Raw genomic sequence first — 14,891 nt, 5'->3', positions numbered from 1 at the left:
CATTAAAGTAGTCACAAACTAGTAGCAGACTGAATTTGAGGAAGAGACTATTGGCTGGTGGGATGGTGCGGGGCACTGGAGCTCTAATTTCCCTGTCGGAATGTGACCAGCTTATTACCAGTGTTTGTCTGGACCTGAAAACATGCATGCTCTACATATCCTGAAGAAAGCAGAGGGCAGGCAGTCAGAACGATCAGCCTGGTAGCTCCACCATGCTCTTCCTTTTCCAAGAAAGATTCAGAAATAGAATGAGGTCACTATCTGAATAGTTTCCTCTGCTTGAACTATAATGGAATCAGTGCCAGCAACAGCCAAGAAGAGATACTATTAAAAATTCAGTGAGGCCCATCTGCACAGGCAGTATCCTGTTGACGGGGGCTCCGAAATGGAGGTCAGATCAGAGTTTTGTAGCTCTCAGAATGCATGAATATGGACTGATACTATAGGCTTGAAAGAAATGTAACTATTCCTATAAAGTGATTGGGACTTCTGCTTTGAACTTTGCTCCACTATGGTATTTTGGCATGAAAGCTGACCTTGCAAAAAGACTACGGAGAGCTGTTCTCTAAAGAATGTTTACTTGAAGCAGCATCCTGGGCCCCCATCCAGTGGTCCGCCTGCCTCCTTTCCATCCAGTAAACAGGAAAGCACCCACATGGGCCAGTGTAGTTTCAGATACATCAGGTTAAGAAACCACGAAGGTGCCTGCCCTCCTGGAGCTTCCATTATCTGCAGAACAACAGGAACACAGTATGGTAGGTAATAAATAGCGTGGAGAAAGAAATACAGGGGAATTAAGGGGACTGGAAGTGCAAACACTGAAACCAGAGATCAGGGCAGCTCTCAAGAAGATGGCGAGTGGGGGCATGACATCAGGGAGAACAGTGGAGATGCAGAAGAAAAACCCAGTGCAGAGGGCCAAGAGTGGAGAGTGCTGGTGCACTGGAGGGAATGATCTACTGCTGTGCTTTTTGGGGTTTGTTCAAGCACGGCTGGGTGCCAGCCCCCAGAGTTTTGGCTGCAGGAATTCTGGGGTGGGGCCCAAGAATGTGCATTTCTAACACGCTCCTATGGGATGCTAATGCTGCTGGTTCAAGAGCCGGTTCAAGGTTTCCTGCTTTGGAAACCAATGTTCTAATGCTTATTTCAAGCACTGAGTCATTAAATAATAGTGGACTATTAAATTGATTTAATAGGTCTGCCTGGCAATTTAAAAAAGTAAAGAAATAGGAAATATCAGAGCTCATCACATTTACTAAGGGCAAGTGAAACTTTTATCTTCTATGAAACTTTTGTTTCAGTTGTATAAAAATGTGTATGATGCATTTTTTGTTGTGGGTGGCGGTCAAAAAAGTTTGAAAGCCACGAGTCTAATGACATTAGTGTGTCACTAAATAACACCAACCACATGAATCTGCTGGCGGGAATCTGAGATTCCTACTCTTTCAATGGGACATGAAGCTGAACTTGCCTTGGGTCTTCTCTTTCACTCACCCATAAATTTCCCTCTGTTTGGATTTCTCCTTTTTCATCTCAGTCTATGGAAACCTCACCATCCCTTCAAGACAGAGAAGATCAAGTCCAGGTTTCTCCTTCAGACCCTCCCAGTGATGTCTCCTTCCCTGCTCTGACCCCCTCCAGAGCTTAACTTCTATACCGCTCTTCGGACATGCAGCATAGGTGGTCCTGCTTTATTTATTTATTTTTAAAGATTTTATTTATTTATTTGACAGAGATCATAAGTGGGCAGAGAGACAGGCAGAGAGAGAGGCAGGGGAGGGGGGGGAAGCAGACTCCCTGCTGAGCAGAGAGTCCGATGCGGGGCTCGATCCCAGGACCCTGGGATCATGACCTGAGCCGAACGTAGAGGCTTTAACCCACTGAGCCACCCAGGTGCCTGATGGTTTGAGGGCAGGTTGGTGTCTTAGACACCTGCGTTTCCCCAACAATGCCCTGGTAATGTCCTGTTTAAAGCAGACTAGCGGGGCGCCTGGGTGGCTCAGTCGGTCAAGTGTCTACCTTCAGCTCAGTTCATGATCTCAGAGTCCTGGGATCGAGCCCCCACTGGTCTCCCTACTCAGAAGAAAGCCTGCTTCTCCCTCTCCCTCTCTCCCTGTTTGTGATCTCTCTCTCTCTTGCTGTGTCTATCTCTGTCAAATAAATAAATAAAATCTTTTAAAAAAATAAATGAAATTATAATGTGTTATTTGTATATGTGACAAGCCTCCCCCTCTCCGCTCCAGAGCCTGGGCCAACGGCTCCTTGGTACAGTATGTCACAGAGAAAATCCTCACTTCTCACTGGGGTAGGACGAAGTCCTCTTGATGCTTTGCTTTAATACTGTGAAATGGATTAGAAGAGCCAAAGGACCAAACAAGAAATCAATATTTTGGCCAAAAGGAAAGAGATATAAGGAATCAAGATAGGGGGTGGCAACGTTAATTTGTTCAGCGTCTGCGCTGCCTGGGTGAATCAGGGTGGGCTGCGCTGGAACTTGAAGCTTGAGTCGTTCATGTGACAAAAAGCCATGAAGCTGTGAGATTGTGGGAAGAGAGGAGGGAGGAGGCAGGAGCAGCAGGAGGAAGGCACAGGTGTGCAACTATACCGTCCACGTGGAGGCAAGTCAGCAGTCTGGGGCACAGGAGCCACGGGGACAACAAGAACCAAAGTCAAGAGTGAGGCTCTGAGGGGCCCTCCGTGTGGGATCAAAGCAGTGTGGGCCAAGGAGATACTTCTAGCTAAGGGAGCCTTGGGAGGAAGCCTGGGGAAGTGGGGACTCCAGTTAGGAGGCTACGGTAACACACTGCATGAGATGTGGGGAAGCGAAATGGGACAGTGGGAACATGGAAGGAAAAGAGAGATTTGGGAAATCATCAGAATTCACAGAACTCAGGGTCTAGTGGCACTTCTGCGTGAGAGAAGATCCTGACTGGCTGCATTCCAAGGGTAAAAATCCATGGAGACACAGAATAGTGTAGCTGTCAACCTGCTAATGGTAGTTCCTGGGGGACCTGGAGAAGGGACACCCAACAGCAGGTGGGCACACCAGGGTGGCCCTCAGAAAGCAGCTCTGGGGATCGAGAATGGACAGGGAAATGACAGACACTTGGGATGGGGATGGGGAGAGACTCCAGCAGGAGAATGGGGGCAGTTTTTAAGCAAGTCAGTATTAAGAAGCTATGAAAAAATTCTTGAAATTTCAGTTAACTGTATTTCTCTTTATATAACAAGGAACAGTGGAAGTACTCTAAAAAGTGAATATAAAATAAAGGCTTTAAAAATAATTTAGTGTGGGGCGCCTGGGTGGCTCAGTGGGTTAAGCCGCTGCCTTCGGCTCAGGTCATGATCTCAGGGTCCTGGGTTCGAGTCCCGCATCGGGCTCTCTGCTCAGCAGGGAGCCTGCTTCCTCCTCTCTCTCTCTCTGCCTGCCTCTCTGTCTACTTGTGATCTCTCTCTGTCAAATAAATAAATAAAATCTTAAAAAAAAATAATTTAGTGTGACACTGGCTATCCATGCTTAATTCCTATGGTTTATCAGGAGAATGAAATGAGAAGTTCAGTTAATGTCAATAACTTACACTATTCCATAGCTTCCTGTTTATACTAAAAGGGAAACTGGTTAATTCTCCCTGAAAGACATGACCTATTTTTCAAACTCAAGATATATGGTAAAACTCTTAATTCTCAAATGACAGATAATTCACGAAACCAAAGAAAAGAGGGAACCTGGAGACTTTGTGTAACTGAGAGTAAGTTGGAGCGGAAGCGGAACGAGAGCTGCATGGCCTGGGATGTCCCCGGCCCCGTCGTCAGGACACTCAGGCTGCTCCCTAGCAAGCGAAATGGGAGCCGGGAACATGCCCTGCTGTGCAGGCAGACAGTGAGAACCTTGAGCGGTGGCTTCTAACTCAGCTCCCAGAGAACACACTAACTTTATTTATTTCCTTCCAAACCCTAAAGGAGAAATAAGCAACGTAGGATTTCAGAGCCCGTCCTCTATGTCTCTGTTTATGCAGGAGAGTCTGAAAAAACTAATTACCTGGTATCGCCTTTCCCAGACTTCACGGAATACCAGTAAGAAGAGGATGTTTAGAATGACATTAATACTATTTACTCTGAACAGCCAAGTTGTTTAACAATATAGACAGATTTATCCAAAGAGTATATGTTCCCACACAGGATATTACACAAATATTTTAGAAGGCTATGTCAAATAACATTTGATTGAAAAATATTTTATTTGGTTGAAAGTCAATTACTATGCCATGGGCTTCCAGATCTTCATGTTTACTTGCCCAAAATTGGAAGAATAATTCTTCTACAAAATTGGCTTGAGTTCTATAATGCAAAGGAAACTTCAAAAACCTTTGGCTCATCTTCAGTTGACATTAGCTAACTATTTCTCATGAGTAAGGAGCACTGAGCTTCTCTTAACAACCCAAAGGGTAGTTGGAAAGAATTCTAAATTTTAATGTGTTTTTTAAAATTTTTAAATTTTTATTTTTTTTATTTATTTGACAGACAGAGATCACAAGTAGGAAGAGAGGCAGACAGAGAGAGAGGGGGAAGCAGGCTCCCCGCTGAGCAGAGAGCCCGACGCGGGGCTCGATCCCAGGACCCTGGGATCATGACCTGAGCCAAAGGCAGAGGCTTTAAAACACTGAGCCACCGAGGTGCCCCACCTTAATGTTTAATTTATATTTTAAGAAGGAATAAACCAATAACTGCACACTAGTCCACACTTTCATAAAGGCCTTATTAAAGCAGCATTTCCAATTTCCAACAACCTCTTTTATATGTCTTGCATACAAAGCTATTATTACATACCCGACAATTATTTTATCAGTATATATTAGTAAACCACCCAAAAGGCAAAATAATGTGCTGTCATGTTGTATAATACAAATATTATTCAACACACAGCTTGAATTTTCAATCAACTCTAGATACAGCGGTATTCCATGAATTAAACTCTAGAGGTTTTAAGTGATTCATTTTGTTATAAACACTCAATCCAAAAAGATGATTAAAATAATTGAGATAAGACTTGATTATAAAGATAAACAGCTTTTTTTTTTTTTCCCCTGGTAACATCTGTGGTAATAATGTGCTATCATTTAAACCAACTGAAGATGACTCACCATCTGTGAATAAATATAACTTAAGTTTCTTTTCTAGTACTGGGGATGGTTTTCTTTCTTTTCTTTTCTTTCTTTCTTTTTTTTTTTTTTTTAAACTAAATCATCCCTCCTCCACCATCTGTCCCTCTTGCAACCACAGAGTGAGATGGTAAGCTGAAGTAAGTACAGTTTCTCACTATGTTTCAGAACAAAACGAACTGGCCCACTTAAGGGATTTATCCATGACCTTGGTTTCCATAGGGTATTAGTCTAAATAAGAGTTAACTGGCCTGGGACCTCCCACAGATGAATTAATCTCTCCTTAGCCATACTCCTGAAAAAATGAAGTTATATTTTCATTTGTATGTTACTGTCTCCAACATAGAGAAGACTTTTTCTCCTGAATATAGTATAATGAAGGAACACCATATCAACATTCAAACATATAGCCTGTATACTATAATTCATTTCACTTTAAGTATTGTAGTGAACTCATGAACGTTCGCTATCTGCTACGGCCTAGGGAGGGGTCTTTGGGCCAGCAGCATTCACCAAAGGAATTAGAAATATATCTGGGTTTGGAAACAGTAAAAAAAAAAAATGGACTAAAGACACAAGTAGTGAGCAATAAGTCAAAAGAGAGGCGCTAATAAGGTTTACCACAGGGTAGGAATAGATATAAAAAGAAGAGTACCTGGTCTGACAGCACAGTAAGGAAGCACTGGTTGTCCACAGAACAGAAAGGAGATGGGGAAAGGATGAGCAAGTGGAAGGGTGCATAAAATTCTAGGAAGATGGCCTAATGCCCAGGCCTTGTTTCCAAAATACCATTTATTAAAAAAAGAAAAAGAAAAAGAAGGGGAAACCAGAGCTCGCTGGAGAAGTAGTTGATTCTAGGACTGGGGCAGGAAAAACAAGATGAGTCTGAAATACTTTGTGCTGCAGAAAACAAAAGGTGTGCTCAAAACAAGAACGGGGCAAGTCAGAGGACACCGGATCCAACCCGGAGGAGCGCCCACGGGCCAATGCTAGAACAGTTCGAGCAACAAAGGAAGTGACAGAACTGAATTATAATCTATAACAACATACAGAATTATCATTAGGTTAACACCACGGTAGGAACTGTGCAGGTCCACTGTGGATGACAAAATGGCCAAAAGTTTGAGGAGAAAGAGGATATTAGCAAAGTCTCGCTCCTAAGACCGTAATTACTTACAAAGGGCAGAACACTGACTCATCACAGGAGAAATCTGGTAGACACCAAGTTAACCGAATGATCAAGGATACTCATCACCAGGAGTGAGACATACTGACATCACGTACCTCCTGATTCTAGGAACTGAGAAGGACACAATACCACCTCTGTGGGTACTTTTGTCAAATATGCATACCTTTAGTGTAATCATGAGAAAACATCAGAAAAAAAAACACCTGAGGGACATTATGCAAAGTGACTGAGCAGAACTATCCACACCATCAAGGTCAAGAGAGGTAAGGGAAGACGGAGTGACAGTCATAGGCTGGAGGAGAATAAGGAGACATAACGGTTAAACGCACAGTGGAATCCTGGACAGGACTGAGGAGCAGAATAAAGAACCCAGGAGGAAAAAACTAGTAAAAATTGCATAAGGTCTGTAATTTAGGGGACAGTATTGTACTCACATTAATTTTCTAGTTTTGGTAGTTGTAATATAGGATAAATAATGTAAATAATGTAATATATGTTACATGTGTTGTTAACATTAGAGGAACCTGGATGAAGGGTTTACGTAAACTATTTCTACTGTTTCTGCAACTTTCCTGGTAAGTCTAAAATTATTTTAAAAGAAAATATACAACAAAAAATAGCAAAGTGGCAGAGATTCAAGTACCTTCTGCCCACCCCAACCAACAGTTTCTTCCCTAACACCGTCCTTGTCTTTCTCCTCTGTATTTTTCCTCCCGTTTACTGCTGCCTAAAGTAGCAAGCATTTTACTATTTATCTGCTTGTCTTATTTATTTGATTTGCTTATTTCTCTGATTATCTGATTACTTATTATCTGATAACTTATTTACTTATTTATCTGGTTGTATTTACTTATTTATCTGATTATCTCCCCCACCAAAGAAATAAGCCCTATGAAGACAGGCATTTTTACCTATTTTGCCCATCGTTGTATCTACTACCTAATGTGCTACTTCTAACAAGTTCCCATTTCTTCTCTAGAACATTTCATTCACCTTCTCATCACATTTACTGAGTAACTACTAAGTACAAGACATCGAATGAGGCATCAAGGGGATGCAGATAAGACATGACCCCCCCTTCTCAAGGAAGTTACACTCGAGAGGGAGACAGATAACATTTGAACAAGCATGTACAGGCTGGAAGAGGACAGGAGTCCCACCAAATTAAGTATGAAAAGCTGTGGGCATTTAGAGGAGGGAGGCCTATGCCGGGTGAGCAGTAAAAGAAAAGGTTTCAAACAAGTTCTCAAACTCAGCAAGGCCTCTGAATACTTAGGATTTGGATAAGCAAAAAGCAAAGGGGTGAGGGACTGATATACTGGGAAGAGAGAATCAGGTAAGCAAATCCGAACTCCAACCATGCAGGAAAGAAGCAGCAAAAGGCACAGAGATCATGCTGGTTGGCTGGTGCGCTGGCTAGGGAAAAGGAAAAAGGAAAAAAAAAAAAAAAAAGGAAAAGACTGGAACAGCACATAGGGGTAGGCTGTGCATGGTCTAGCGTTCCAGTCCAAGGACTCTGGGCTCTGTCTGGTGGCGACAGGGCACTGCCCTCTAGGTAGTTTGGAAGAGGAGGAGGATGTTCCTAGAGCTCTGCTCTATAAAAATTCTTCATGGCATTTTAGAAGATGCAAGTCAAGACTCTTAAGAATTACAAGAGATCTTTGGGGTCATCCTCTATGACTTTCTACAATAGGAATCCTTTCAACCTCTTTTCCGAGGTTATGGATTTTTTTTTTTTTTTAAGATTTTATTTATTTATCAGAGAGAGAGAGCGAGAGAGCAAGCACAGGCAGACAGAATGGCAGGCAGAGGCAGAGGGAGAAGCAGGCTCCCTGCCGGGCAAGGAGCCGATGCGGGACTCGATCCCAGGACGCTGGGATCATGACCTGAGCCGAAGGCAGCTGCTTAACCAACTGAGCCACCCAGGCGTCCCCCGACATTATGGATTTGAGTCCCTCTGCCATCTGGTGTTCTTCTCACACTGACCATCAGGTACTGAACTAACACTTGTCCTGGTTCAGCTTCTACCCACTGTCCTCTGGCCTATCACACGCTGCTTAGTTCCTCCTTTACAGAATCGTCCTTACAGTAGCTGAACACAGTTTCTCTATTTTCCTGAAGCCCTCTGTTCTCAGGCTATACGTCCTTTCTTCCTCACCATCCTTGAATTACAAGTTCTTTCCAGTAACGTCACCCGCTTCTGCACACAGCTTGGTTTACTGACGTGATGCTCGCCACATTGCTCCCGTATCCTACAGCGCACTTCCGGATGCCTGTTTCAGGCTCGTTAAACATCCCTACATTCTCAGTCCGTGCAGGGAGTCTTCCAACCTTACTTCTTTCTTAAGTGAAACCCAGCTCTCCCCTTAGGACTCTGACTCCCCCAGAGACTTCGAAAGTTAGACACTGCTCATCCTTTTGCATTCCGGACTTCAGGGTCTGGAGGTGTGGGGTTGGTGCTTTGCTTTCATTATCGTTTCATGTTTGTTTCCTGGCTACTATTCCTCTATCTCTAAACAGAAAGCTCTGCCCCTATGAGGCTGGTACCAGCTTCCTCTGGCCCACACAGCTGGCACCTACTGCCTTCTAGACTATGGTCCCCTTGGCTCCAGCATCTGACTCACAGTCTTGCTCTCCACCCCACGGCTTATTGTCCTGAGGGACTATGAAGCCTATGTGAGTAGGCCATCCTCAGCTTCCCATTCATGAGCTGCTCAACCACATTGACTTCCATTCACAGGCACAGCACTTCCATTCCTCACTCACGGCCAAGGCCAGACCATCACTGAGCTGTGCTCCACTTTTGATGTCTTCAGTCTAAATATACTGTTCTTTAGGCCCATTGCCATGACTTCCACCATACCCACTCTTTGCTTGCACTCAAATCCCCTTCCTGAAGCCTCTGTGACCCTCTCCTTCCAGCCTCCTGATAGCTCCATTTCTCTCTTGACTTAGGTTAGACCAAGATCCACCATTTCCTGTGAGCAGCCACTCCCATCTTTATGATTTCTGTATTGGATCCCATGGAGCAGTTCAAGTATATTGGAAAACCTGCATACGCACATGCAAACACACACACACACACACACACACCCTCAGAACAAAAAGTCTTCCGAAGCCTTACTTTACATAAGAGCGGAAACCATATAAATTTCTTACATTCACAGAATTGTCAGGAAGGGAGGCAAATCCCAGTGGGAGGGTCTGGTGAGCACCAGTGTTCACATAACTACCACACGGTGGTGCCATTCCAGCCGATAAACATGAACCCCACTGCTCTTTCCTTTCCCGGGAACTTCTCTAAGTGGTTACGATGACTCACGTGCTATTGTTTTACAAACTCTGTTGTTATAACTGAAAATATTTTCATCTCCTACAACAATCTCTCTCTCAAGCCTTCATAAGCAGTGGTGTTCTGTGATAGTGCTGAAAACACGGCCCCCAAAACAGTCACTCTGGACCAAAAGTTAGCTGTGATAAAACACTATGATGAAGAAGGCCACGTGTCTGCTAGGATGCCCTGTGTTTTTAATTCGGGAACGAGCACTCCAGAAAACTGAGGTGATGAAGGCAAACACTAATAAGAAGCATTAAAGCAAAGACAGGCTACCGTGCTGCACAGTCTTGAGACGCCACTCAATGTCCCCTTCACGTCTTTTCTTATGAGAAGATCAGTATTGGAGTATGAGTTTTATATCATGAGATCACTTTGGAAACACACTGAAATGCAAAAGGAAGTGTGTTCTTTTTCTTTTATTTTTTTTTTTTAAATAAGGGTTTTTTGTTTTGTTTTTAATTTGGCAGAGAGCACTCGAGAGAGAGCACGCACAAGCAGGGGGAGCAGCAGGCAGAGAGGGAGAGGGAGAGGCAGGCTTCCCACTGAGCAGAGAGATTGGGATTTGATCCCAGGACCCTGGAATCATGACCTGAGCCCAAGGCAGATGCTTAACTGACTGAGCCACCCAAGCACCTCATAAGTGCCTTCTTAAGATACAATCGTTCCCCAATCTGTGCAAGAAATGCTGCTCTTTCCAGAGGGGACTCGGTGGTGGACTTTAGAGCCAGACTGCTTGAGCACGAATCTCCCAGTTCCACACTTTTCTAGCTGTGTGGTTTTCGGGAAGTCATTAACCTCTCTGTGCATCTGAAAAGTTGGGGCCAAACACTACCTACCTGTAAGGCTCGTGCGGATGGAAGGAGTTCATCACTGAGCCGCTTGCAGCTCCACGGACCCACCATGTGTGGGTCGGCAGCGGCAGTCAGCAACCCCACTACCAGCAGGGCCTTCCCATCAATGCTTGATACTTACAAGACTGAATTATTTCACTGGGTCAAAAAACATATGGTGCTTCTTTATTCCCAGTATTTGGCTTACTCACAGTATGCGAAGGTGTTAGTCCTTCTTTGGCAAGACTGTCAGACTCCTCTGCATCGCTGTTCTGTGTGCCAGCATGGAGGAGAGGGCGAAGTGCTTAAAGAACCCTTCCTAGCACCAGTACTAGAAAGTGGGGCGCCTCTGCCCTGCGCCTGCTCAGACACAAACACTCAGCCCAAGCAATACCCCAGGGCGCGGTTCCTTCTCCGGTCTTACCTTCAGCCGGTCTTTGGGCAGCGCGACAGCCCCCTGCTTGATGATTTCCAGGACCCGCTCCACTGACAGCTCAGCCCCAGCCTGCAGCAGCCGTGAGCTGAAGAAGGTGATCACCTGGAACGTAAAGTGTTGGTGTTTCTGAACAAGTAGTTGTACCAGCTGTGTTTTTAGGAGGCGCCCTACTCCCACGGCAGTCCCACTTCCCAGAGTGACCCGGCTTGACTTTACGAGCTCTCCTCCGCACCGTCCCGTCTGAAGGGGTTGAGGACTGCGTCAGAGCCAGCCTCAAAGCGCTCTGGACTAATGCCCCCCACCGTGCTGCGGCAAGCCTCCTAAGCCCAGCTCTTTCTGCCGGTGGCCTCGCCCTTCCTTAGTCAGACTTCAGGGAGACGGCAGCCCCCCTCAGAAGGTGGGAAGAGAATGCTACAGCTTAAAACCCGTCAGTTTTGAGGCTTACTAGTAACTCTCAAAAAAAAAAAAAAAAAAAGGCTTAAATGAGAAAGGAATTGAAGCGAATGGTGAAAATGATGTTCAGGGGATTGTTTATAAATTTAATTTATTCACTGCACTCTTCTCCCTGAGCCACAGGGATAATGAACAGCAAGGTAGGACTTCTCATTTTGTGCCCCAGAGCAGCCGGATGCTGGTAACGTAGGAGAATTCTCAATGTAACACTGTCCTTTAACATCTGTCCCTCAAAGTAAAAAGAATGTCATTATTTTTTGAGAAAATCATTTTAAGATCATGATGTTAATAAATCAAGAAGATTATACGTCTTTTTCTTTTTATTCAAGAGAGTAACACTTAAGTATTTATAGTCAGACATGCAAAAATATAAAAATGTTCTGTTAAAAATTATACATTTTCATGTATAGGTTTTCTGTTTTATATGTAAAAGACAAACACTAGTGTAAAGAGATTAACTGTAAAAACAAAATAGTTTTTTTTAGCACTCATTAAAGTATGATCATTAAAACTAATCTGGACGATTAGCTATCCTATGCCTTACTAATCCTGAAGTCTTCACATTATCAGCAGCAAACACAGTACTGGTCACAGTAAGGACACTGTTTATCACAGTCAGTTCAAATCCATAACGCAAACATGCTGCCTGGTAATTTCTGCGCATCCGGCTCTGGTGAGACGAGGCTGGTTCATTGCTGCTTCTACCCTGCAACGCAGCGCCTGTTCTAGGATGAGGGGGACATCAGCTCAGCCATTTCCTTCTTGACACGTGTACTTATACTGCACTGCCTTTGATTTGTGGTTCTTTTGCAGGAACAATACCCACCCTCCATTTAGAGGGTTTACTTACTTAAATCTAGATATTATAACCATCAATAACATACACTACAAGGACCTGTAAATGAGTGAGGTGACCTGTAAGTGAGTGTCAGCCTTCCAAGCTGAGAACCCCCCTCTCCTCCTGGGGATACTGTCGGTAGCTGACACGGCTGAAGCCTGGCAGGTTGTGTGTGCCAATACTAAGAATGAGGAAAACTCCATGTGTTTATTTTTAGATGAAGAAAGGAAAGCTCTGATACTATCTTCCCATGCTTCTGTGGACGGTGGGTGCGACCTCTGGGTGTGTGTACTCATCCACTTTGGAGATTCTGGATGGAGATAACAAAATGTGTACAATCAAAGTGAGGCAGACGGCATAGCGTTCAAGCAAGGGTACTTCAGACCAACGTGAAAGACTGCGGACATGTCGCATCATCAAAGCAGCAAGTAATGCAATGGAATCTACTTTGGTTCACTCTGTGGTTTACACAGACTTGTCTCTAAGCCTCAAGGAACTTGTGTTCCCACTGGAGGAGCCGTGGAGTAGGCAAGAGACTCCCTCTCTACGTAAGTTCCTGTTTTCAAACTGGCTCTCATTTGTATGTCTTATGCGGATATTCAGTTCTTGGATTTGGATGCACACTGATTTAAAAAATGATAAAACTACCAACTTCTGGGATGCCTGGGTGGCTCAGTGGGTTAAGCCTCTGCCTTTGGCTCAGGTCATGATCCCACGGTCCTGGGTTCGAGCCCCACATCAGGCTCTCTGCTCAGCAGGGAGTCTGCTTCTCTCTCTCTCTCTCTGCCTGTTGCTCTGCCTACTTGTGATCTCTGTCAAATAAATAAATAAAATCTTAAAAACAAAAAACAAAAAACAAAAAAACTACCAACTTCCAGGAGAAAAGTAAATTTATGCATCAAAAGCAAAGGGAACAGACAGCTACTGTATGTTTACTATGGCCCGAGAGCTCCTCTATTAATTAATTCTCGTCACAATCCAACAAGCTGATGAAAGCTCTGTCCTACAGACTCTATGGGATGAGAGAGCGAGTTGCTTGACCCAAGTCAACCAAGTAAGTATCCGAAGCGGCACTGGTACTTGGATGTTCCTTCTCACTTTACCATGTTGTCTCCAGCAATTCTTGAGTAACAAAAGGCTTCGTTTTCTTCATGGAAAATATTTGAGATGAAAGGTTTAAGTTACGTAGCCCCAAATTTCATTTGGAGTCAGGCTGTACCATTAGCAAAGAATGTGAAACGAATTCATTCAAAGAGACAACTTGTAATTCCTATCACCCAGTTAGAATTTTTGCAGACAACAGTGTATTTAGTGATGATGATTTTAATAGTTAGGTGGCTTTTATCTACTTTCATAGGAACCATTAAAATTGTTAAGATTGATGAACTTTTTCCCCTCTGAAAATGTTTGCAGAAGATACAGTTAATGATAGAAAAAATTGAGAGTGAAACCTTTAGCGAAATGGGAATGAATGATATGTTAGTGCAATTTAAAGGCAACTTTTTCAGAGGAAGTTTCTTCTCCGTGGGTGTTACACAGCTTCCCTCCACCCACCATATTTGGCCACAATTCCTGAAATCTAAGTAGAGCACATTACCTTCAATTACGCTATTAGTTGTGCGCAGTAATTATCCAAGGTCATGGTCTGATTAATCAGCTGTACCCTTTGAATAATGTCAAAATCACATTTAACAACCACTTATTATGAAACCAGTGAGTAATCACTAGAACACAGATATATAGAAATGAGAAGTTAAAAAAAATTAGAAGCTTTTTTAGGGTAGATGAGGGTATATATTAGGCATTTTTGCTTGCTAAATGGTCACTCCTCCAAGAGATAAAAGTAGAGAGCTAAGCCATTTTCTTCTCTTCCATAAAAGATAATAAACATGTCTTTAAAAGTGAAATCCATATGTTTTCTCATTGATCCTGGGTTTTCCTCAAGTTTTTGTGTCTTAATCAATACGTGTGTTAACAACCTATTCAGTGGGAGAGATCTCCAGAAGATTTACAAAGAAAATAGACATTTTCAAGAAAGACGCAATGTAATTGGGAGGACAAGAAGCAGATTAAATAGGCATAATTAAACAGATTAGACATCATGGTACTGTGTACCACTTCACATGACTGTGAAGTGCTCAAAGTCAGAAGGCGTAGTTGGGGTCCTGTCTTTGATACTGACAAGCTACCTGACTTGTAGAACTCAGGGTCTAGAGCACCTACCAGGTGTCAGAGGCTTAGGTTTAATTCCCAGCTCTGCTTATGAACGTAGACAGGTTATTTAACTTTTTATGCCTCAGTTTCCTGATCTATAAGTGAGGAAAGATAGAGTACCTGCCTCATGCATGGATACTGTTAGATTTAAATAAGTTAATACCTTCGAAGTGCAAAGAACAACGCCTGGCACATGGTAAGGATTCATAAAATATCATTATCATTAGGTGTATATCTCAGTATCCTCACTTACAAAATGAAAAAGTTGCCCTACATACCACATAGGAAACACTTATAATACACATGAAACTTAAGGATAAATCAAACCAGACAGGAGTAGCAAGTGTGATCTACTGAAAGTAAATTCCAGGAAAGTCTGCTGGTTAAAACCAACATGATCATTATCGGTTTAATGCATTACTGAGGGTCAATTTA

General features: G+C 43.4%; 1 protein-coding gene across 2 annotated transcripts in view; it reads right to left on the bottom strand.

Moving 5' to 3' along the window:
- DYM (dymeclin) overlaps positions 1–14,891 on the bottom strand; it is a 332,115-nt gene that overhangs the window by 44,044 nt on the left and 273,180 nt on the right. For both annotated transcript variants that reach the window (XM_082699258.1, XM_082699257.1), the window contains one exon: positions 10,940–11,053. In XM_082699258.1, coding sequence (XP_082555384.1) covers positions 10,940–11,053 — 114 coding nt within the window. The remainder of the gene's footprint in view (positions 1–10,939; positions 11,054–14,891) is intronic.

The sequence above is a fragment of the Mustela nivalis genome (assembly GCF_964662115.1).
Source record: "Mustela nivalis genome assembly, chromosome: 14".
In the NCBI taxonomy this organism is placed as follows: Eukaryota; Metazoa; Chordata; class Mammalia; order Carnivora; family Mustelidae; genus Mustela; species Mustela nivalis.
Note: the sequence above shows the minus strand (reverse complement) of the source record. Positions and strands in the feature narration are given on the sequence as shown.